This window comes from Anolis sagrei, chromosome 6, assembly GCF_037176765.1.
Source record: "Anolis sagrei isolate rAnoSag1 chromosome 6, rAnoSag1.mat, whole genome shotgun sequence".
Taxonomy (NCBI): domain Eukaryota; kingdom Metazoa; phylum Chordata; class Lepidosauria; order Squamata; family Dactyloidae; genus Anolis; species Anolis sagrei.
Window position 1 is genome coordinate 25,186,962 of NC_090026.1, and position 24,129 is coordinate 25,211,090.

Sequence of the window (24,129 nt, forward strand, 5' to 3'; positions counted from 1 at the left end):
GGCAGACAATCCAGAGCAAGCAGGGGTGTTTCCCACTTTCTTTTCTGCTTAGCTGACTCACTGCCTGGGTCCTCAGCCTTCAATAAAAGTTCCTCTGCCTTGCAGAATTGCTTCCTTGGCCAACCAGGACACCAACTTTGCCCTTAACACCATGCAATGCTGCTTCTTCTTGCTGGGTGAGTGTCCACATGGCCAGGACGCAGGCATGATTTCCCCCTGGCCAGCTGAACCTGCCATAGGAAGACTAAAAGCTTCCACTAGCATGGATGGATTCCCCCAGAGCTGTGGGAACTGGGTATCTGTAGTGGAGGCGGGCAGGATGATTGGGTTTGACTCATAAGTCTGGAGAGGGAAGGGGCTTTCTTTTGCAACATCTAAAAGGCAATCTTTTCATGCATCTGTGCTATAAGACTTTTAACATTTTACAATGAAAACTAGGGATCCTCCAGATTGTTTGAATGCCTCTGTTTCCATATCACGAACCGTATGTCTCAACTTCTTCATCCATTATCTACTCTGGAAACTTTTCTCCATCTGCTACATCTTGCATTAATTTATTCTGCAACAGTCTGTCCAGCACCGGATTGTCAAGGAAAGAAATGTTAGTAAACTGACTGTGATAGTTTACTTAAAAAAACCCTTAAGTTTGCCAACTCCTATTACAGATCTGCTTGCATATTTATAGAAAAACTGCTGCTCAGCCCATTCTGCAATATTTAAGTGCTTGGATCAGAAGGGTAGGGACATATAAGAAGAGCCTTAGCTGGTCAGTGACCATAATAAAGTTTTGTTTTGTTTTGTATAAGATGAGCCTGCACTGGATTTTATGTCCATTCATTTTTTTTTTGGATTAGAAGTTGTAATCCAAAAAAAAAAAAAAAAAAAAGGGGGGGGGGAATTTTGCCAAGTAATGTAGAACAGTGGTTCTCAACCTTCCTAATGCCATGGCCCCTTTATTAATGTTCCTCATGTTGTGGTGACCCCCAACCATAAAATTATTTTTGTTGCTACTTCATAACTGTAATTTTGCTACTGTTTTTAATTGTAATATAAATATCTGATATGCAGGATGTATTTTCATTCACTGGATCAAATTTGGCACAAATACCCGATATGCCCAAATTTGAATATTGGTGGAGTCGGGGAAGGATTGATTTCGTCATTTGGGAGTTGTAGTTGCTGGGATCAAAGAGCATCTTGAACTTCACCAGCAATGGAATTGAACCAATCTTGGCACACAGAACTCCCATGACCTACAGAAAATACTGGAAAGGTTTGGTGGGCATTGACCTTGAGTTTTGGATTGTAGTTTACCTACAACCAGTGAGCACTGTGGACTCAAACAATGATAGATCTGGACCAAACTTGGCAGGAATACTCAATATGCCCAATGTGAACACTGGTGGAGTTTGGGGAAAACAGATCTTGACATTTAGGAGTTGAAATTGCTGGGATTTATAGTTCACCTACAATCTAAGAGCATTCTGAACCCCACCAATAATAGAATTGGGCCAAACTCAAGAACCTGCCTGTCTTGAAGAGGCTCCATGCTGCCATGTACTGCTTGCTCTCCCTCCCCTCACTTGGAGTCTCAGAAACAGCCCTCCACTTGGCTGAGAGGCTGAGCAATCACAGCAGAGGAGGGCTTTTGGTGGGAGGATTCACAGTCTGTTTCCAAAAAGGAAGAGAAGGACTGGTGGAGAGAACTTCAGCCTTTTTTGCCAAAAGGGTTCATAAGATCATCAGAAATATATGGTTTCTGATGGTCTTTGGCAACCCCTCTGAAACCCCCTAGAGACCTCCCAGTGGTCCCGACTCCCAGATTGAGAAAAGCTGATGTAGAAGCATGTTATGCACTGGAATCAAAATATTGCCCTAGTTCCACCAAAATGGGAGGTCTAAACTGGGAGAAAAGTGTGAGGGATTATTGCTTGCCAGAACTTTTTAAGAAAAGGTTTCTTTAGGCTTCTCCTCCAAAAGCATAAAACAGACAGTGTTCTTACCAGGGATCTAGTAAAGATCCACATGTTTCTAACAAGGATGGACAATTGGATTGTATGGGTATGTAGATACTGTAAGTATTAATTCTTCTAGCATAAGGTTAAGAACAAGGAAGGGATCTTTGGGGCATGGTTTTCACAGACTACAGCCCACTACATCAGATCAAAGTGTGTGCCAAAGACAATGAAATTCTTTAATGTGTCATGAGATTCAATGCTACCCTAAAAAAATGTGTCTTACCCTTGTGGGTTACTGTATATACTTGAGTATAAGCCTAGTTTTTCAACCCTTTTCAAGGCTGAAAGAGCCCCCCTCTGCTTATACTCAGGTGAGGGTCCTGGCAGGAAGGCATGGGGCTGAAAGAATGGCTTCTTTCAGCCCCATACCTTCCTACTAGGACCCTCATCTCTCTGCACAGCAACCCAGCTTTCCTTCCTCTCCTCCTCTCTCAGCACCAGTCTTTCTCACTTTTCCTTATTCATATATACACGCACACAGCATTTTGTCCTAAGTGTTAAATAAACTATGTTGATTATTGGAAGGATATGTAAACACATTTACATTGAGGAAAGTTAGAATACTGATTTAATCAGAGTTGGACAGTCTTATCTTGAATTACAGTTTTATGTAAATATTCAAAAACATCTAACCTACTGATGCCTCAATTAATGTGATTTTATTGTTATCTATTTTTATTTTGGAATTTACCAGTAGCTGCTGCATTTCCCACCTTTAGCTTATACTCAAGTCAATACATTTTCCCAGGGTTTTTTTTGTGGTAAAATTAGGTGCCTTGGCTTATATTTGAGACGGCTTATACTTGAGTATATATGGTAGTAGTTTTTCAGAGCAAAGTGCTGGACTTCTTGGCTCAGTCGTCTGAGCCTCTTCCTCTGATACTGTTCCACTCAGGATCTTCAGGAAGGAAGTGTTGATGACTAAAGCATTGGGTGCCTCCATAGCTCTTACTGGATACAACCATTCTTTGTTTCTGAAAATCTGTGCCCTGGAAGAAGTTAGATTGCAATTGTTGCTAGTGGCAACAATACAAATAACAGGCACAGCAAGCCATTTAATTAAGTGTACCAGATCTTAATGTGTCTGGGGGCTTACAGTTTGCGGAGGCAAACATCCATTAAAAACTATGGCTGAATCACCCCAAAAGTCCTTCAGTGCTTCAGCATTCCTTTTCCAGCTAAATGCTTCTCTAAAGCTTGAGAATCACAAGACATGCTTCCTGTTTTTTGGAACTCAGATTCAAAGGCTTACTGCTGGTCATGCATCTATGCCATAGAAACTTTGGAATTTTACAGTGGAAAATGGGGACCCTTCAGAGTGTGTATTGCATTTAACCACCCTGGTTAATACTAGGCTATGAATTCGATAAACCTTGTGGAGAGGGAATGATGTGGCTAGCCTTTCACATGATGCAACTGCAACCTTGAGCATTTCTCATTCTTAGCTATGCCACTGGGATTTGTAATCCAACAACTTTGGGATGGCCAGGCCCGTAGCCAGGATTTTGATTTGGGGGGGGGGGGGGGGGGGCTGAGTCTGAGTGAAAGAGGGTCTACCCTAGCAAACCTTTTGTATTGTTACCCCAGTACCCCCATGCATAGGGGATATATTGAGTGTGGTGATCAGATCATGATATGAATAAACATAACAGTTTAAATAATGCACCAGTAAAGCCTTCTCGTGGTCCACCATGAGAATTTCGGGGGGGGGGGGGGGGGGAGGCTGAAGCCCCTCAAGCTACATGCCTGGGGATGGCCATATGATTCCAATGGCATCTTGGAGATAAGGAAGTTGATTGACAAGAAGGTAAACAACATCTTGACAAAATGTAGACCTGTGACTGTAACATCATCCTGGATGATTTTAACAATTTTCACTGATGAAGAAGCCAATGGAGTTCTGAAAGCTTCTATGGTGTATTTCATATTATTTTGGTGGGCCCAATAAGGGTAATGCAGTTTTGTGGATTTTGGATGTTGTCTTTTCCTGGGTGGCTAACATAGCTATTCTGGGTGTGTTTTCATCAAAGTAGCATGTCTTTCAGCGTTTTATGACTTTTTAAAACTTATTACTTTATCTTTGCAGTTGTCTTCTTGAGTCATCATGTCACAGGTAAAAACCAATTTCATATCTCCATGACTAGTACAACAGAAAATTATTGTCACGTATGTTGCTGTGTACCTTCAGATTGATTCCAATTTATGGCAACTCTATGATTTTTTTTTGGCAAGATTTCATCAGAGGAGGTTTCCCAGTGCCTTCCTCTTAGGCTGAGGAACTGTGACGTGTGCAAGGTAGACCAGGGGGTTTCCATGGTTTGGTGGGGATTGTATCTCTGGTCTCCTGAACTCACTCATACCACTACTCCATACAGTTTTACTGCTAATATGTAGCCTCACATATATCGTAGCACACTTAGTTTTCTGAGTATAGCTGTTAATACAGCCAAAGGCTTTTTGGCAAAAGAAATATCAGCAGGCATCTGTGAACTGAATGACTCGAAGAAGTATCAAAAATGGTGCAGTCAGAAAATGGAATTCATTGAATAGTGGAGTCTAGATTATTCTAGCTTGCAAATAATCTACACTCCAGCTTGGGTGCTGAAAAACACAGACTTTTGCACACAATCAAAATGGATTCAAAGAGGGACCTGCTCTTTTCTAGGCAACTCTTGGGATCTGCAAATTTTCATGCAAGAAGTCCCAAACAAGTCTCATAAGCAAAAAGAACTGAAGAAAGAGAGGATCCCTCATCAAATTAATGGAACTTTTCTGTAACTTGCAAGGGTTGAAAGAATAAGGCATCAAGTTGCAAGTGATCAAAAGTGGGGGAAGCCTATACATGTCCAAACTAAGTGATGATAAAGTCAAGAGAAGGGATTCCACAGTTAAGTGGAAATTACAATTTATCTGTTTTGTATTTCACATAGCAGTGAGTGTAGACATGCCTGTAGGAATGTGACTTTGATGACCATTCTTTCTTCTGGCAGGCTCATTCCCAGTTCGTCTGATTGGAGGCCCAAATCTCTGTGCAGGACGGGTGGAAATTTTCCACCAAGGCAAATGGGGAACAGTATGTGATGATGATTGGGACATGCGGGATGCGGCTGTGGTGTGCCGGGAGCTGGACTGTGGAGAGGCTCTTTCAGCTCCCCATGGGGCCTGGTTTGGGGAAGGACCTGGGCCCATCTGGTTGAATGAGGTGCGTTGCGCAGGCACCGAGTGGAACTTGCACTCCTGCCACCACCTGGGCTTCCGAAAGCATGTCTGTACCCATGAAGAAGATGCCAGTGTCATCTGCTCAGGTGAGGTTCTAGTCACCCAGCCTTAACATCGATACTGGTTTTATGAAAAAGAAAAAGGAAAGTGAATAGAGTGCCATACAGCCAGATTTTCATTTTAAGCAAGACAAAATCAGTTATCATCTCTAGACTGTGTAAGCATGTGAACAATAAATTTCCTCAGCACCGAGGAACTGTAGCAAGCTTCTGCAAAATTAGGCATTGGTGCTTCCAGCTCAGGGGATATACCGTATATACTCAAATGTAAGGTGACCCAAATATAAGCTGACCTACTTAATTTTACCACAAAAAACTGGGAAAACTTATTGACTCAAGTATAAGCCTAGGGTGGGAAATGCAGCAGCTACTGGTAAATTTCAAAATAAAAATAGATACAAATAAAATTACATTAATTTAGAAATCAGTAGGTTAAATATTTTTGAATATTTACCATATTTCAAAGAAAAACAGTAAACTAGCTCTGTAAGTGGAAAAGGAGGGTCAACAAAATCAATACAATATTAACAATAACATAATAATAATAATAATAATAATAATAATAATAATAAAACAACTTCATTTGTATCCTGCCTTATCTCCCCATGGGGACCTAGGCCGGCTTCCAACATAGCAACAGGTAAACATTCAATGCCTATATAAACAATGCAGAGCTAGATATAGATCTATAATTATATATACTAATTTCACATATGAATTTTCCCCTGAAATGTTTACAAATCCCCCCTCTCTATATATGCAGTTCCCTCCTGCAATATTTACAGGCCCTCTATATCTATATTCATATCTATCTATCTAGACATCTCTCTGTATATAGATAATTATATGTATATAGGATTTGCAGAGACTTGAAAACATGTGAGAGGAAAATTCATATAAAAACAATATATACATATAGGTACAAATATACAGGTACATGGAAATATCTAGATATCTATATGTATACCGGATTTGCAAAGTCGTGCAAACACATGAAGGGAGAACTTCCAAGGCAACAAAATGCACACATAAAGTTAATACATTTAGATACACACACAAAAAAAGCCAGGAAATTGGGTGGGCTTGAAAGAGAGCCATACAAACAAGGAGAACATGAAATATATCCCCTTTTCCTCCTTCCCTACCTTTTGACTGGAAAAGAAAACACACTGTCAAGGGAGGCGAAGAGGAGAGAGAAATATATATTGCAAGCAATGCCTCCAGGCTCCACTGCCTGTCCTTGACCCCATTATAAGTCAAGGGAGGCTTTTTCAGCTAAAGAAGGCTGAAAAACCCGGTTTATCTTCAAGTATATATGACAGCTTCCATTTACCTTTTTTCTGTTTTGAAAGGGATCACCATGGTGAACAGACAACATCCTCAGCAATAAACATGTATCAACCTCTAGTTCAAATTCTGCTATGTTTATCACTTTTCTTTGAAGAGTTCTGTTTTTTTCAAAGGAAAGAGAATGCCAATAAGATATCATCTATGAAGTCTGCTTTAAAGCAGATATTAGGTCGAGGCTGTTTAAGTGCCTTTAGAACTTCACTAACAGGCAGAAGACCTGTCTATAGAAGCTTTCTTATGATGTTTTGTATAAAATCAAAGGCCCACCTTGGCATCTCTTTAAAGGAGAATCTCATATCCCCATCCTTCTTTCTCCTTTCAAGTAGACTATAGTCAGCAGGCTGAATGTCATGTAGAAGAAGGGTAACAACATCTGATGTTTGGACTGTTTTGTCTCTTGGAGAAAAGGGAAGCTTGGTGTTTCCCCCCAACAAGGCCAACAAACCTATGTAAATTGTTCTCACTTCTCCCTTTACAGAGCAGCGTTTTCCCCCTTTCACTTCTTTTCCTCCTCACACAACTTTCAAGAGGGGGAAAATGGACGTAGGAACCACAGCAAGACCAGTGGTTTCTCCTACCCCTGCTCAGGGTGAGTGTCTCCTGCAGGCCAATAATCCATTACTTTTGTTGCTGACTTGAACTATTTAGATTCCACCTAAACATTAGGAAGGAACTTCTTGATGGTATGTTATGAAATATGTTGCCTTGGAATGTGGTGGAGTCTCCTTCTCTGGAGGTTTTTAAACAGGCGATGGATGACTATCTGTTTAGAGAGCTTTGATTCCTGCATGTCAAAGGGTTGGACAGAATGGCCCTTGTGGCTGCATCCAACTCTATGATTCTATGAACAGTACCTTCTCCTGACTTGGGTTAAAGGAGATAAGGAAGGTGAGGTCCATTCTGATTCAGGTTCTGAAAACTATATTGTCTCCTCCTTTGCAAATGTGCTCTGGGACACATGTCTACTTTTGATCATTAGCCTCAAGAATCATTTGTGGGCTCGATATTTTTTTTTTTAAAAATTTGTTTTTTATTGAAGATTTTGAAAGGGGGGACATCGAGAGAGTGTCAATCATCGACGTATCATAAAATAAAAGTATTTGAGTGGGGGTGGGGGTAACGGGACAGGGGTGTGAAGGCGAGGGCGGGTAGGAAGGGGGTAGCTGGATAGTGGGGATGGATGGTGAGAGGTGTGCGGGGAGTGGAGGTTAGGGGTGGGCTGAGTTTGTGGTATTAATCTATTGATTAGAGCCCGATGTGCAGGTTAGTATAGGTGCTTGCAAGGTTTCCTCCGCGAGCTTCTTCTTTTTTCTTCTTAACTGATATTAAAATAAGTTTTGACTGGGGACCAGTCAACTTTACTTTTCGCCCTTGTTTGCGTACTTTTCAGATGTTCTGTTAAACAGTCCATATTCATTATATCTAGTAATTTGCATGTCCATTCGTCCGTCGTTGGGATTTCACTCTTCTTCCATTTTTTGGCCACCACTATCCTTGCCGCTGTCATCATGTGAAAGAGGAGTCGGTCCTTATTTTCCTCTATTTCAAAGTCGAAGATTCCCAGGAGGAAATATTCCGCCTTCATCTCTTTTTTTATGTTCAGTACATTGTTTGATATTTCGTGTATCTCCTTCCAAAATCTTTTGATTTTATCACAGGCCCACCAGGAGTGGAAGAAAGTCCCTTTCTTTTTCTGACACTTCCAGCATAGTCCAGGAACATTTTTATACCATTTTGTTAGTTTGCTGGGAGTTATGTACCAGCGGTACATCATCTTGAGCCAATTTTCTCGCAGATCGTATGAATTTATCCATTTTAACTTTTTGTTCCAGATCTCTTCCCAATCACTTGTTCTTACTGTGTGTCCTATATTTCTTGTCCATTTCACAAGACAGTTTTTGCTTTGATGTTTCTCCGTCTTCCAATCCAATAGTAACCTGTAAATTTTGGTGATCCCTTTTCTCTCTGTGGACATAATCTTATCCCATTGTTTCTCTCCTTGCTCAAAGCCCATTTTCTTGTCCTTGTTGTAGGCTTCTATTAATTGTCTATGTTGAAACCATGTAATCTCACCGTATGTTAGTCTTATTTCTTCTAGGGTTTTGATTTTAAATTCTTCTCTGCTTTTCATTAGAATATCCTTGTAGCGAGGCCATTTCTCCCAGCCTAGTTCCCTCCTTTGTGTTGCTTCGAGCGGTGACACCCAGAGGGGGGTTTTTGAGTAAAATTTCATTTTATACTTTTCCCATATTTTAATCAGGGAGGACCGAATAAAATGATTGCCAAATTTTTTTTCAATCAATCTTTTTGCATACCACATGTATGCGTGCCAACCGGACCGCAGGTCATGGCCTTCTAACGCCAGATCTTTTGTTTTACTTATATTAGACCATTCTTTTACCCACAGTAGGCCACAAGCATCATGGTAAAGTTGCAGGTCCGGTAGTCCTAGCCCTCCTTTTTCTTTCCTATCAATCAGGTGTTCGTATTTGATTCTGGGTTTTTTCCCTGCCCATATGAATTTTTTAATTTCTATGTTCCATTTCTTGATTGTTTGGAGGTTTCTTATTATGGGGATAGTTTGGAAAAGGAAGAGGAGTTTGGGCAGTACTACCATTTTGATGGCGGAAATTCTTCCTAATAATGATAATTTTAAATTCTTCCATTTAGATATTTCTTTGTTTATCTCATGCCATTTTGTTTCGTAGTTGTTTTTCATCAAATGCAGATTTTTTTCTGCTAATGTTATCCCCAGATATTTTATCTTCTTCACTACTTGGATACCGCTTTCCTCCTCCAACTTGTTTTGTCTCTCTTTTGTTATATTTTTTGGTAATATTTTTGTTTTGCTTTTGTTCAATTTAAAGCCCGCTAATGTTCCAAATTCTTCTATTTTTTTGATCCAATTTTGTATGGTCTCCAATGGCTCTTCAATAACGCAGATAACATCGTCGGCGAACGCTCTTATTTTGTAGGAGTGTTTCCGGATTCTGATTCCTCTGAGTTCTTTGTCATTTCTGATGTTGTTGAGCAGAATTTCCAATGTCATTATGAAGATCAGTGGGGACAGTGGGCACCCTTGGCGTGTTCCTTTTTGGATTTGTATTTTTTCGGCTGTTTGTCCATTTATACATATATTAGCTTCCTGATCTTTATAAATCGCCCTTACCGCATTTGTGAAGTGGTAGCCCATATCTAATTCTTGCATTATCGCCAGGAAGAATTCCCAATTGACTTTATCAAAAGCCTTTTCCGCGTCAATCGCCAGGAGGGCACACTCTTTATCGATGTTTTTTTCGTAATACTCTATTACGTTAATGATGTTTCTTACATTATCCCTGATTTGACGATTGGGTAGGAATCCCGATTGTTCTTCCCGGATCCAGGTTCTCAAAAATTGTTTTAGTCTTTCTGCCAGCACAGCTGCGTATATTTTGTAATCCACGTTTAATAACGAAATAGGGCGATAATTTTTCACGTTGGTACTGTCCGAGTTTTCTTTATGTAACATTATAATCGTGGCGTGTTTCCAGGTATTGGGGATTTCTTGCGTTTCTAAGGCTTGATTTATCAATAACCTAATTTTCGGAGTCAATTCTTTTTCGAACACTTTGTAAAAGGCTGCTGAGAAACCGTCTGGGCCTGGTGATTTAGTAGCGTCCAGTCTGGAAATGGCCATTTTTATTTCTTGATCTGTGACTTCTTTATTAAGATATTCCCTTTGCTCCTCTGTTATTTTCTGTAGGTTTTGTCTTCCTAGATATTGCATGATTTCTTCCATTTGGACTTGCCCTTTCGAGTATAGTTCTTTATAAAATTTGTTGAATTGGCTTATTATTTCTTTGTCATTATTGTATTCGATATTGTTTGTTATGATTTTGGTGATGAATTGCTTTTGCTTCTTTTTCCCTATTCTTCTTGCCAGCCATGGTCCGATCTTATTTGCGTTTTGGAAGTAGTTCTGTTTTGCATATTTAATTTTCTTGGCAAGCTGTTCCGTTTCTTGCTCAATCCTTTGTCTTTGGAGTATCTCTATTTCTTTTTGAGTCTTGTTGTCACCGGGATCTTCCTTAAGCTTTTTTTCTGCTGCTTCCAGATTTTGTAGTATTTTTTGCATTTGTTCCTTCCGTTTTCTGTTTCTTATTGCGTTTTGTTGTATGCATATTCCTCTTATGACTGCTTTTCCGGCATCCCACACTGTCTGGATGCTGACATCTTCTGTTTCGTTACTGTCAAAGTAATTTTGTATTTGTGTTCTAATTAGTTGTTGAGTTGCCTGGTCCTTTAATAGATTCTCATTGAGTCTCCAGTTTCTTTGTTTTCTCTTGTGGTTGAAGATTACTTCTATAGCACTGTGATCCGAGTCTTGTCTTGTAAGGATATCGATTTTTTCTATTTTTGAAGTCAAAGAATGTGTGGTCCAAACCATGTCGATCCTGGTCCAGCTCTTATGTCGGGAAGAGAAAAAAGTGTAGTCTCTTTCCCTGTAATGGTGTTCTCTCCAGGCGTCTTGGAGGCTGAATTCTTCTAGCAGATTGGTTACTGTTTTGGGTAAGGTGTTTGCTTTTTGGTTGTTCTTGTTGGTTTCAGTCTTCCTGTCCCACTGACTATTCATTATGCCATTGAAGTCTCCCATGATGATTAAATGGTCGTACTCTTCTTGTTGTATTAGATTTTTCAGCTTTTTTATGAAGGATGTCTTTGGGCCGTTTGGCATGTATACATTGCAAATCAGTGTTCTTTCATTGTCCACTGTTATTGTGACGCCAACTAGTCTACCCTCCTCGTCTCGAAATGTTAGTTTTGGATTTAAATTAGGGTTTATATATAATGCCACCCCTTTTTTCTTTTCTGGTGCTGACGAGAAGAATTCATTTCCTAATTTTTTTTGAGATAGGTGCGCCGAATGTCTCTGGGCAATATGGGTCTCTTGAATTGCTATGATGTCATAATGTTTTTGTCCTAATCTGTGAAAGATCCTCCTTCTCTTGCTCGGTGAGTTCAGCCCATTCACATTCTGGGAGTGGCAGCTAATTGTTCGTTCCGTCATTGTCTTGTGATTCTGGTACTTTTTCCAATGTCGTTGGTGTGAAACCTGTTGCCATGTCTGTTTTTTCCGGTGACTCAGTCCTTGTCCTTTTGACTTGCATCTTCATGCCTGGGACATATTGGAAGTCTTGATCTTCATTGTCCTTTTTCAACGTCTTTAGAAAGTCGTGTGCTTTCTCTTCTGATGTAATCCAGATTTTTTCGTTTTTGTATGTGGCCATCAGTCCTTCCCCTTTCTCCCAGCGATATCTGATGTGACGTCTCCTTAATTCTTCTGTAAGCATTGAGTATTTTCTTCTTTTTTGTATTACTGATTGCGCGTGTTCCTTTAAGATAGTTATCTTCTTTCCTTTGAAATACGGTGGGTTTTGATTACTTTTTCTCAGAACTTCATCTCTTACAAATTTTCTCCCAAATTGGACTACCACGTCTCTGTCCACCTTGTGCCTTTTAGCATAATTCGTTGATACCCTATATGTGCGGTCAATGTTTGATTCCGCATCTTCTTCTGATATCTCAAGTACTGCTGCCACTATTGTTGTTATTACCTCCCTTAGGTTTTCTTTAGCATCTTCCTGTATGCTTCTGAACCTTAAAAAATATTCCAGTTCTTTCTGCTCTAGTTGTATTTGTTTGGCTTCCAATTTGGCTTCTGCCAAGTCTATATTTTCGACTTTCTTCGTTAGTTCTTCTTGCTTCCTCTCGACCTTGTCTATTTTTGCTTGATTACTTTTTGTTTCTTGTCGCATTAGGTCCATTTCCTTTTTCATTTCCCCCAGTTCTGCTGTGATCTCATTTTTCAGCTTTGTAATTTCTTCCTTTAAGTCCTTCTTTAAACTCATCCTTTGATCTTCCGCAATCTTTTGATATGCGTCTTGCTTTTTCTGGGAGGCTTCCAACTTTTCCTGTATCTTTTGAATTTCTTTCAGGATGTCTTTGGCCGTTGGGTTAGTTGGAGTTGGTGTTTGTGTGGTTGGAATTTCTGGTAGAGATCCTGGTAAGGATCCTCTCCTTTGATCCAATTTGATCTTTTGGTTGGCCATTCCGATCCACTTCTTTATTAGCTCACCTATTTTGCTGCCTTCTTCCTTAGCGTTGAGTTTCTTCCTTTGTCTTCACTTATTTTCGTTGTTTGTGGTGCTGGGTTATTTCCTTTATCTTTCCTTATGTTTGTTGTATAGTGCGTTTATTTGTATTTATGTTATTTTTCCCTGCTTTTGTTTTATTTTATATTATTTTTATTTTTATTTTTAAATTTATTTAAATTATATTGATTTCTTTGTGTTATTATTGTTGTTGTTATTGTTGTTATTTTATTTATTTACTCACTTTTTTTTCTCCGTTATTTATGCCTTTAATTAATCCTTGTGGTGTTGATTCCTCCTCTTCGTCCTTTGTCTGGTTCGCCTCTTCTTTTCTTTCGTTCTTCTTTGTCTAGTCTAGCTATTTTTTTTCTCCCTCTAGTGGACTCTCAATGTGTGTTTGTAAGGTTTGTCTACTCTTTTCTTATCTCTAGCGTCTCTAGCATCCCCCCGCAGTTTCCTGTCTCTCTAGGCGTTTGCTGTCTCCTCTCTCTGCTCCTTCTGACCACTTCCGCCTTCTCCCCTTTCCCAGTATTCCACTGGGTTCGCCTCTTCCGGTTGGTGCTCAGGCTCTTCCGGGGAGCGCGCCTCGTGGTCCCACGTCCTTGGAGCTTATCTTGTTTTCAGCTTTTCAGCTTATCTAGAGAGGAGGCCCAGCGCGTCTTCAAGGTCGGTTTGAGTGCGCTTTTTTTTCCTTTCCTTTTTTTTTTTTTTGGGTTCTTCCACCCCTCCCTTTCGTCCCTTTCGTCCCTTTCCTTTCTTTAGTTCTTTCCTTGAGTTGCTTATTTCAGTTGACTTTGACTTTGGGATTCTTTTATAGCACTGTTTTTATATTTTTTTTTATTTTTTTTTATTTTTTAGCTTCTATTCTCCTTAATCAATTACTTCTTCTCCCTTGTCAGCTGTTTTCTCCTCTGCTTCTTCTCCACCTCTTTTCCCCTCTTTGTTTGCCTCTCCCGATGGTCTTTCTTTCCTTTCCTGTGACCGTTTGTATTCGGGTGAGGGACGGGGACGGGGGGGTGAGTGAGAAGTGAAAATAATAGATATAGTTGGGTCAATTAGGGGTGGGGGTTACTTTCCTTCTTCTTTTCCTCTTTTCCTCTTTTCCTCTATTCCTCTATTCCTCTTGACCCCCACTTTTCCCCTCTTTTGTGGCGATCGTACGGGACTCTGTATGCGAGACCCGTTTACTTTTTGATCTGTTGATTAATTGATTAGTTGCTCCCTTGTTCATTCATATACCATTTGTGGGCTCGATATTTTTAAATGCATGTAGTTTTCATGGCTGCTCCAGCATTGAATTAGTAACTGGGAAGATCCTGAAAAATCAGATGAAATGGGAGATTGGGACACTGCAGATATTTTAAATCACTGTCCTCTTTCTCCATGCAGGGGCTCCTGCTCTCCGTCTTGTAGGTGGCAGAAGCCATTGTTCTGGCCGGGTGGAAGTCTTCCATGAGGGGCAGTGGGGGACAGTGTGTGATGACATGTGGGACCTTCTGGATGTTGCGGTGGTCTGTCGGGAACTAGACTGTGGAGAGGCTCTGGCAGCACCAGGTGGTGCTTTCTTTGGTGAAGGGAGCAGTGTCATCTGGCTGGATGATGTACAGTGCCAAGGAGAAGAGCCAGCCCTGATACAGTGCCATACCAGTTCCTGGGGAACAAACAACTGTAGACACAGTGAAGATGCTGGTGCTGTGTGTTCAGGTAAGAATGGAACAATTGCATTTGCTGTTTAACAGTTTTAAAGTCTTGGGGACTCTGGTTCTTTAAGGGGGCAGGCCTCTGGACGTCTTCGCTCATCTTCTGGTTATCTAACCAATTTATTCCAAGGAGGACCATTTTACAATTTAACGTAATAAGAATATTTACAAATCAAATATATAGTTGTGTTAGTCTGGAAAATTAGTATACAAACAGATGTTGTAGCACCTTGGATTCTAAGCCTAGCTTTCATAGATCTAGGGTGCATCCACACTGCAGAATCAATGCAGTTTGATACCATTTTATCTCTCATGCCTAAATGCTATGTTATGATGGCAGTTGTGGTTTTACAAGGTCTTTAGCCTTCTCACGAAACTATAACTCCAAGAATTGCATTACATTGATCCTGGACGGTTAAAGAGATGTCAAAATGTATTAATTCAACAGTTAAGATGCATCCCTTCCCTGGTCTACTTCCTTCATGCAACTTAGAAAGTAGACAAGGTCTGGATCTACACTTCCAAGCAATGCAGTTTGAATTGCATTATATAGTCAGCATACAAGAATAATGGAGATTGAACTGGATTATATGAGTGTACACCGCCATATAATCCAATTCAATGCAGTTAATCTACATTCCAAAACGGCATTATATGGCAGTATAAATCCAGCCTAGGTCGTCTTCTTTCTCACAGTGTCAAATATGCTACAAGATCCCTCTGTGCATACACAATATTTGTAGTGAGCAAGAGAGATATGGGCATTGGATACAGCAAGTATACAGAATGTATAGATAACAAAAGTACTGCTGTTATTTTTATCTCATCTCATTATTATTCTCCCCTCTCTCCGACTATCCATGTTAACTGCTCTAGCCATCTCCCTTCCACTGTATTTGCTCCTGTTGCCCTAGAAACCAATCACACCTACTCCGTTCTGTTCCCTGCCACCTAAATTCTTCTACATCATATTTATTGCACACAAAACTGAGATTTTATAGTGATGGGTCACAAATAAGAACAAAAGAAGATCCACAAGACAAAAGCCTATGTAGTCCAAAGTTCTGTTAAACAATGGGCAACTAGTTGCTTAAAATGAGGGTGGGAATAATGCAATCTCCAAGTGTTTTTGACAGCAACTCCATATATTTGAACAGCAACTCCCAGCAATTAGCTTGTCAGGAATCCTGGGAGCTGTGGTCCAACATCTGGAAAGGCCTGACTAGCAGCCATTGGTGACTTGAACTTCCATGAATGTATCTACTCCCCCAGAACACTATCCAAAGCCATGACTACCATTTATTTAATTATATCATTAAACTATGGAATTAATTGTTGATAACTCCTTTTGTTTTAAATATATATTTGACTCACAGGATTCCCATAATAAAGTAATTATTATACTCACACTGATACTGCTTAAAATTATCATTTGGAGCTTCTGTTGCGATTGATGACTGTGTTTGTTACATAATGTACTTTCTCTCCACAGGTGAAATGCCACTTGCAATGGTGGAAGAACATGTAGCCATGCTCACAAGGACATTGACACCTCAGCGATTCCGAACTGTGGCCCCCAGGAGAATCCCACGTCCCACTCGGCCTTCAAGAACCCGAGAAGAACCTGTGGCTAATGAAGTGTCACATGCAGAAAAGAGGCTGAAGGAAAGTCTTGCAGAGAGAGTACTAGGTGGTGAGTAGCAGCAAGAAATAGGTTTGTGGACTTCAGGCAATTGTTCATGTTCTGTTCATTGCTTAAATGCTTATTTTGAATATTTATCTTTTTTCACTGCTGCCTGAGAACAGGTTCCTAAGGCATGTGACAATAAAGGAGAACACGTGAATCTATATAAATAAAATTGTAATGTTTGTTTGTGGGATTAACATAACTCAAAAACCACTGGACGAATTGACGCCAAATTTGGACACAATACACCTATCAGGCCAACAAGTGACCATCACTCATAAAAACACTGAAAAATAATGGAAGAGATTTAAAAAGCCAAAAAATACATTACAATGCATGCACAAAACCACATATATACGCAAACACACACATATATCCAAATATATATACACACATGTACACACAAAACACACATACACAAACTGGGCCATAGTAACATGTGGCAGGGGAAGGCTAGTATATAATATTTCTTTTTAACAAGCACTGATGTTTTGCGAAGGCTTCAGAGCAGAGGCTGACGAGAATTGTCTACTTCCCAGACCGTAGAATCCAATTTATGTATTTATTTTATATCCTGTGTGTTTCCCAGCATGGGATCCAACTCTCTGCCATGCAGGAGTAAATTTAAATTTCTATTTAAATGTAAGTTAGAAGAAGTTGAAAGCTGCACTGAAAGACACTTAAAATGAAAATACAGCACTCCTTCCTATTAAAAGCTTTATTTGCCACAACACACTAAAATCCAAAAGCTCCCATAAATAAAAAAAAAATTACCTGCCAGCAGGGAGGTCAAACGGTATTTTATACAGGAAACTCATTTTCTGCCTTCCTGGTTGCTTAAATGCAGCTAGGGGAGAAATAATTGGGAGGCTGATCTATATCCTTGAACAATGGCAAGGAGGTGTTTCTCCTTATGTTCTCTCACAAGACTAACAGCTGCTTGGGGTGTTTGTATGTGAGAGAGATGTAAACTGGAAAACATCAACAATTCTTCACCTGTGGTCATCACAACAAATAGGTAACCTCCCACAGCCACATTTGACTAGGGACCTTTGCCTGGCTTCGGCAAGAAAAGAGAGGGGCAGCGGGGTGAATCTTGGCGGTGCTACCCACATCACATATGGGAAGCGTTGTCCTTCTGTAGAGGATCCTTGTTGGCTCCATTGGAAATCTGCAGTTATGCTTCTACCTGACTTTGGGGTGGGGCTTCTGCTGGAAGTCATATGATGTCATGTGATGTCCAGTGTGGGGCTCTGTCCCCAAGACAGTGTGGAAGTGTCATGGGATGCTAAATTTACCCCATCTAATGAGGCCCTTAAAGGCAAAATACTGGGAGATCTATTCATTATGGAACCTCAGCATCACATCTGTCCTGGTTCAAGGTCATCACAGAATGTGCTCCTAACCTACTTCTAAAACCCATCAGCTACACCATCACAGTATCCAGATTGGTTGGGATACCTTGGCTTATATATGTGTTTGAGAAAGAGAAACAGATATTCACCAATTAGAGGATAAAGGGAAAACCTTTGCTCCAAGACATAGATAAATGTGATATTCTGGCTTTTAATTTTTAAACTGTTTCAATCCCCTCTATTTCAGGCCAATGGCAGGTACGGCTGGTAGGAGGCCCTGGCTCCTGTGCAGGTCGAGTAGAAGTTCTGTATAAAGACCATTGGGGAACGGTGTGTGATGATGGCTGGGATCTGGTAGATGCAGCTGTGGTGTGCCGTGAGTTGGGTTGTGGAGCTCCTCTTCTCAGTCCGGGCAATGCACGTTATGGGCCTGGTTCTGGACCGATCTGGTTGGATGACGTCAACTGCACTGGGTCAGAGTTCACTCTTAGGCGCTGCCGTTCTCAGCCCTGGGGCAAGCATAACTGCAATCACCATGAGGATGCTTCTGTTATCTGCACAGGTGGGAAACTACCCCGTTTCTTCATGGGACAGGAAATGCAATATTCTGGACAGAGAGATATGATCAGCTGTTCTGAAATTACCATATCAAATACTCATAGTGTGTGTATTACCTGTTAAACTGGATTAAATGGGGTTAGACTCAAATGCATGTTTCAAACTTATGGTTATTATACAATCCATCAAAAGACACTTCTTAACTATCAAGCCTTCCTTCTGAGAAATCTGGTGAATCTTATTTTGCTGGGTCTTGTGAGAATTCTTTGAGATTTCCCACCATGCTGGGAATAACTATCACCTGTTTTAATCTCTTTTGTATTTTCAGGGAAGTGGAAACGTTTGTCATTACCAAAGCCATTCAGTGATTCAGCTAAATCAACCACCACTACCTCTCCAACTACTGCTACCACCACTATCACCACTACTACTACTGCACAAAACTTTAGGCTTTTAGATGGACCAGAGTTGCAAAGCACCTTGGATGTGCCGGAGGCTACCAGAGCCACTCAGACTTTTCTAGATGAATTGGAGAAAGCGACATTACAGTCACAGCACACTGATAAACCTTTAAGGCCCATACAACATGTGGAGCTTGAACTAGAACAAAACACAAAAGCAACAAGCCCTACAAACACAGTTGAAATAAACCCTAGTACAGAAATAGTGCTGCCGTCTGTCCAAGAAATGGAGTCAACCAAAACCCCTGAGAGAAGGACAACTACATATAAATGGCTAAAGAAGACCACCGATGAAACTATGCCTGATCAAGAAATCCTGGAGCATGTTCATGAGATATCTTCAACCAAGATTCCAAAGACAACATCCTACATGAACCAATGGGAACAAGAGCCAATTTATGTCTCAACAGAATCTCAGCCATCCTCAAACATGCTGGATTTTGAATCAAAAAGAGAAAGAGAGACAACAACCCATTGGGGTATGCATAAAACTATAGCTGATCTAGAGACTTTGCAGAATGGTCAAGAAATGGAATCAGTCAGCTCCACAAAGAGCATATCTCCACACAAATGGGAACAAAAGACAACTTACGCTACAACAGTGTCTCAGCCACCTTCAACCATATTGGATTTTGAATCTAAAAGAGACACAGTAACCCATAGGGCAATGAACATTACCACACCCGATTTAGAAACTTTGCAGAATGGCCAAGAGATAGAATCAACCAGCTCCCCAAAGGGCACAACTCTACACAAATGGGAACAAAACTCAACTTACGCAACAACAACATCTCAACTATCTTCAACCATGTTGGATGTGGAATCTAAAAAAGACACTACAACTTATATGGTCATGGATAGAACTGTCACTGACCCAGAAATTCTACAGAATGGTGAAGAAGAGATGAAATCAACCAGCTCCCCAAAGAGTACAACACTACACAAATGGGAACAAAACACAACTTACGCTACAACAGCATCTCAACTATCTTCAACCATGTTAGATGTGGAATCTAAAAGAGACACAACAACTCATATGGTCATGGATAGAACTGTCACTGACCCAGAAATTCTACAGAATGGTGAAGAGATGGAATCAACCAGCTCACCAAAGACAACATCATCTTCACACAAATGGCAACAAAAGCCCACTTCTTCTCCCACTGAGTACCTGTCACCGTTTGTCACAGTGGATTTGGAATCTGAGACAGAAACCGAGTCAACCACTCCATCAGTAATTGATCTGTCTACAGTAACAGACACTGCTAATCCTGCAACAGACATGGAGCCCCCCATACATTGGAGCAACATGTCTAAATTGCCTCATATCACACAAAATATAGAACCCATCAACACTGTAGCAGAAGCTCAACCTACCACATGGATAAAAAATAGGGAAGCAACTGATAATGAAGTAAAGGAACTGATTCAGTTCTCAAAGAGATTAGAGGCTACAATGGCGATAGAACTGCCAACAGCCACAGAGAACATGCAACCTGTAAAGCACATGGAAACAACTTACCCCAAAATCCCAGACTCTAAAGAGAACACAAGACAGAAGCAACAAGAGGAATCAAATAAAAATCTACATGCCATACAGCCAATAGGTAAGTAGCTACCGTTGTACCATCTCTAGGGATAGGATGGGAATTCACCAACTTCCCGAATGAATTCCTTATCGCTTTGAAAATTGTTGTACTGTTCTGCCAGATTCTTTCCCCTGAATTTTAAAATCCATTCTCAGTGGGGGAAAAAGGAAAAAAGAAAATTGGTGCAGAAAAGGGGGAAAAACTGTAAATAGTTCAACAGCTTTGCTGGGATGTTTTTTCTTTCCAGCTAAAGCGATACAGATTTCATGGGAAAGCTTTTCCAGTTGATAGACATTGGCTACTGTTTTTCAGCAGCCTTCCCTCTCTTCTTCTCCAGCTCCAAAGTTGTGCAGAAATCATCAGCTATGAAAAGATGTTACAGCTGTCATATCAGCTGGAAGTTGAACTGACAAACATTCACAACTTTCCTGCTCTCCATAAATTCCTGCAGCTCTCAATTAAGAGCTGTCAACTTTCTGGCAACTTAGGTTCTCCCCCTCAGCCCCCCAGCTGGTTTGACAATTGTGTTGTCTTTTCACAGCTGATGATTTTTGCATAACTTTGGCACTAGAGAGGATAAAGGAGGGAAAGTTGCAGAGAAGCAGTACCTAGTGCTTGTCAGTTGGGAAAGCTATGCACTTTTCAATAAAAGCTGTACAATTTCCAGAGAAAGCTGGGCAGCTTCCTGTTTTCTCAGGAAATGTTCTCCATTGACCTATTGACAGTGCAGGGTGGTGGATTATTTCCCGTTTGATTGAAAAAATAATAATAAAGAATAACCTCCAACTCCAGGATTTTGGGGATGAGATACCAGACAAGCTACCACATTTGGCCCCTTCTTTGAATTCACTGTGACTATTTTTCATCTTCCTCCCCACCAGAAGGAAAATGAAGATAGACTAAAAAGAGCAATAGCTGCCCTCTCACTCACTTTCTTTTCCCTTTGGAGTAAAATCCGAATAGGGGGAGAGAAAGAATGATGGAGGAAGCTTTCATTTTCATCCCTCTTAACCACATTCTTCTTCTTCCATGGCACCAGAGTCCACCTTCCCTCCCAATGATGTGAGATCTTTGGATGAAACGGATGCTCACAATGCAACCAAATGGCCCCGAGGTCCAGTGTCACACACAGTCTCGCCACATGGACAAACTGAAGATGGTTTGGTGAGCTCAGGGGACACAGGAAGTGAAACAAGTAAGGATCTCAGATTTTTTTTAAGCATCAGGAGCAACTTGAGAAACTGCAAGTTGCTTCAGGTATGAGAGAATTGGCTGTCCGCAAGGATGTTGCCCAGGGGACACCCAGATGTCTTACCACCCTGTGGGAGGCTTTTCGCATGTCCCTGCTTGGGAAGCTAGAGCTGACAGATGGGAGCTTACCCTGCTCCCCAGATTCAAACCACCAACTTTTTGGTCCATAGTTCAGTTGGCACAAGGGTTTAACCCATTGCGCTACAGGGGGCTCCTAGGATCTCAGATAAAAACTTGTGATAGAAATAAGGGGATCTTATTTTTAAGGCATCTTCTTTAATGCAAGAGTTATACACTATTTTTTCCCTTGTAGCTCTTATAAGCTCTGGACCCTCAGTCATACAAGGGAGTAGCTCCCTTAGTGTGACAAGTGTCATGAAAGTCTCCTTGCTTCAATCCTTATGTCATTTGTCACATGTTGTTTAAGGAAAGAGTCCATGAATAGTTGTAAGCAAAGAGTAGAGTTGCCTCGCTGGCAAGGCTTAAGCCCAGCATTCAGGAATGGGATTTGTCATTGATTTGGTTAGGTTTTGCAGATTTCCTCTGTTTTATAATTCTTCAGATACACTTGTTGATTGTACGGTAAAGGAAAAAGGTTTTCCCCTGACATTAAGTCCAGTCATGTCTGACTCTGTGGGTTGGTGTTCATCTCCATTTCTAAGCTGAAGAGCCAGTGTTGTCCGTAGACACCTCCAGATCATGTGGCCGGCATGATTGCATGGAGCGCCATTACCTTCTCGCTAGAGCGGTACCTATTGATCTACTCACATTTGCATGTTTGAACTGTTAGATTGGCAGAAGCTGAGCCTAACAGCGGGAGCTTATGCTGCTCCCCGGATTTGAACCTGCGACCTTTTGGTCAGCAAGTTCAGAAGCTCAGCAGTTTAATAATAATAATAATAATAAAAATAATAATAACACTTTATTTGTACCCCGCTACATCTCCTCAAGGGACTCGGTGCAGCTTACATGAGGCCGAGCCCACAATACAAGAACAAAAACAATAGCAATAATAATACAAACAATAAATAAACTCATAAACAGAAAATAGCAATAAACATTAACAATAACACAGCGACGTTTAAAAACCTATGGCAGGGCCAATGTACTAATTAAAATTTTAATTAGTGCCACCAGGAGTTGTAGATGACAGTAGCCAAAGCCTAAGTCTCTGGAAAAGAGATTCTACTTGAACATTATGAAGAACTTCCTGACTGTAATAGCTGTTAATCAGTGGAACTCTCTGCCTTGGAGTGTGGTGGAAGCTCCTTCTTTGGAGGCTTTTAAACAGAAGCTGGATGGTAATCTGATGGAGGTACTTTGTGCTTTTCCTGCATAGCAGGGGGTTGGACTCGATGGCCCATGTGGTCTCTTCCAACTCTCTGATTCTATGACATTTCTTTAGTTCAGTTTTTCATACAGTATTAATCAGAAATCTATTTTGTATTGGTTGCTGGCTGGAATGGTGGTGTCACAATGCAATCATTGGTTCTTTTCTGTCTTGCAGGCTTCACAGATATTGTTTCGACACTGAGCATGACTAAAGCACCAAGGCTGGATATTTCATTGACAGAGACTGTTGCCAGTTCTTCTAAACTAAGTGAGTCACCCTCTGGCTGCCCTATTAGGCAGGAGCAAAAGCAAGAACACCAAGACTTCTGCTGTTCATCACCTGCAATGAGGAACTTGGTCCAAGCAATGGAAGGCCTCCGTGGGGATCTGGGCTCCCTCTCTACCACCATTCAACATCAGGGTTCCCAAATGGAAGCTGTTGCTTTCAGTCTAGCTGAGCTAGCAGCTTCGGTGCGACATTTGGTGCGGGCACTGCCTACCCTAAGACTGCAGCCCTCAGTCCAGTCCACCTCTGCTCCACATGGGCAGGATGAGGATCAGAGGTAAAAACAGCTACCCTTAAAATGAAAAGGGAAGGCAAGGACGTTGCCACTGAGTCCAGGTAGAGTTGGAAGGGACCAAAATGCTTTCTGGTCAAACTCTGCTGGGAAATGGACCAAGATCAACCCATGCAATTGTAATAGATATGTGATAAACAGAGGTCACAAATATTGCAGAAAAATTGTAGAGGAGCATAGTCCAGTCATTATGGTTATGGCCAATTTAAAGGAGCTGATGTAAAACAAATTAAATTAGCTGTGGTAATATTTAAAATGCAGAATGAATTATCACTGGCTATTGATTGTCCTAAGATATGTTTTCAGATAGATGACTGGATGATTTACTTGGCTAATTAGTTTTTTTCTACTAAAATATCTTACAATTTAATGGAAGGGGTAATAGATTTTTCAAATCTGAATATTCCCTCTTCATTTCTCTGACAGGCCAGATACTATGTAATAAAATAGGGTGTACATAGTTTGATTTTATTTCCATGTAAAAACAAAATAGCCAAAGAGGTGTTGAATTGATGTTTTCTCAAGTGTGGATATTGGTTTGGAACGAGTAACAAGGATAATTCCCTTTGGTAATGTATACAGCATCTGAATCCATGCCAAACAATAAAATACTTTTATAGCGGACTTGTTGTCAGTTGTTTGCCCAAGTTACCCACAAGTTACCCACAAGTTTATAAAAGGACTGGCTCCTTCTATTTCACTTTTCTCTTGAAATAGAAAGAATCCTAGGTTGGTTCTTTCTGTTTTACATTTCTATTGCATAATTGTTCTATATTATTATTATTATTATTATTATTATTATTTATTAATTAATTAAATAGGTTTTAATTATTTCTTT

General features: G+C 40.6%; 1 protein-coding gene across 3 annotated transcripts; it reads left to right on the forward strand.

The window, feature by feature from the left end:
- LOC132778022 (uncharacterized) lies at window positions 1-23,915 on the forward strand. Of its 3 annotated transcripts, XM_060780621.2 has the most exons (10): window positions 1-176; window positions 4,105-4,131; window positions 5,009-5,323; window positions 7,125-7,235; window positions 14,170-14,484; window positions 15,973-16,173; window positions 17,770-18,084; window positions 18,409-20,148; window positions 21,170-21,325; window positions 22,889-23,915. In XM_060780621.2, the coding sequence occupies exons 1-10, from the start codon at window positions 152-154 to the stop codon at window positions 23,278-23,280; spliced, it is 3,597 nt and encodes a 1,198-aa protein (XP_060636604.2). In that variant the 5' UTR covers window positions 1-151; the 3' UTR covers window positions 23,281-23,915. The 3 variants fall into 3 exon arrangements, with proteins under 3 accessions (XP_060636604.2, XP_067326057.1, XP_067326058.1); XM_067469956.1 differs by lacking the exon at window positions 21,170-21,325; XM_067469957.1 differs by lacking the exons at window positions 1-176; window positions 4,105-4,131; window positions 5,009-5,323; window positions 7,125-7,235 and adding an exon at window positions 13,293-13,446.
- The last annotated feature ends 214 nt before the right edge of the window (window positions 23,916-24,129 follow it).

Bases quoted from the DNA above. Each gene is read 5' to 3' on its own strand.
- LOC132778022 (XM_060780621.2), top strand. From the start codon at position 152: ATGCAATGCTGCTTCTTCTTGCTGG. The intron at 18,085-18,408 runs GTGGGAAACTAC...TTGTATTTTCAG, and splicing joins TGCTTCTGTTATCTGCACAG to GGAAGTGGAAACGTTTGTCA. The intron at 20,149-21,169 runs GTAAGTAGCTAC...CCATGGCACCAG, and splicing joins ACATGCCATACAGCCAATAG to AGTCCACCTTCCCTCCCAAT.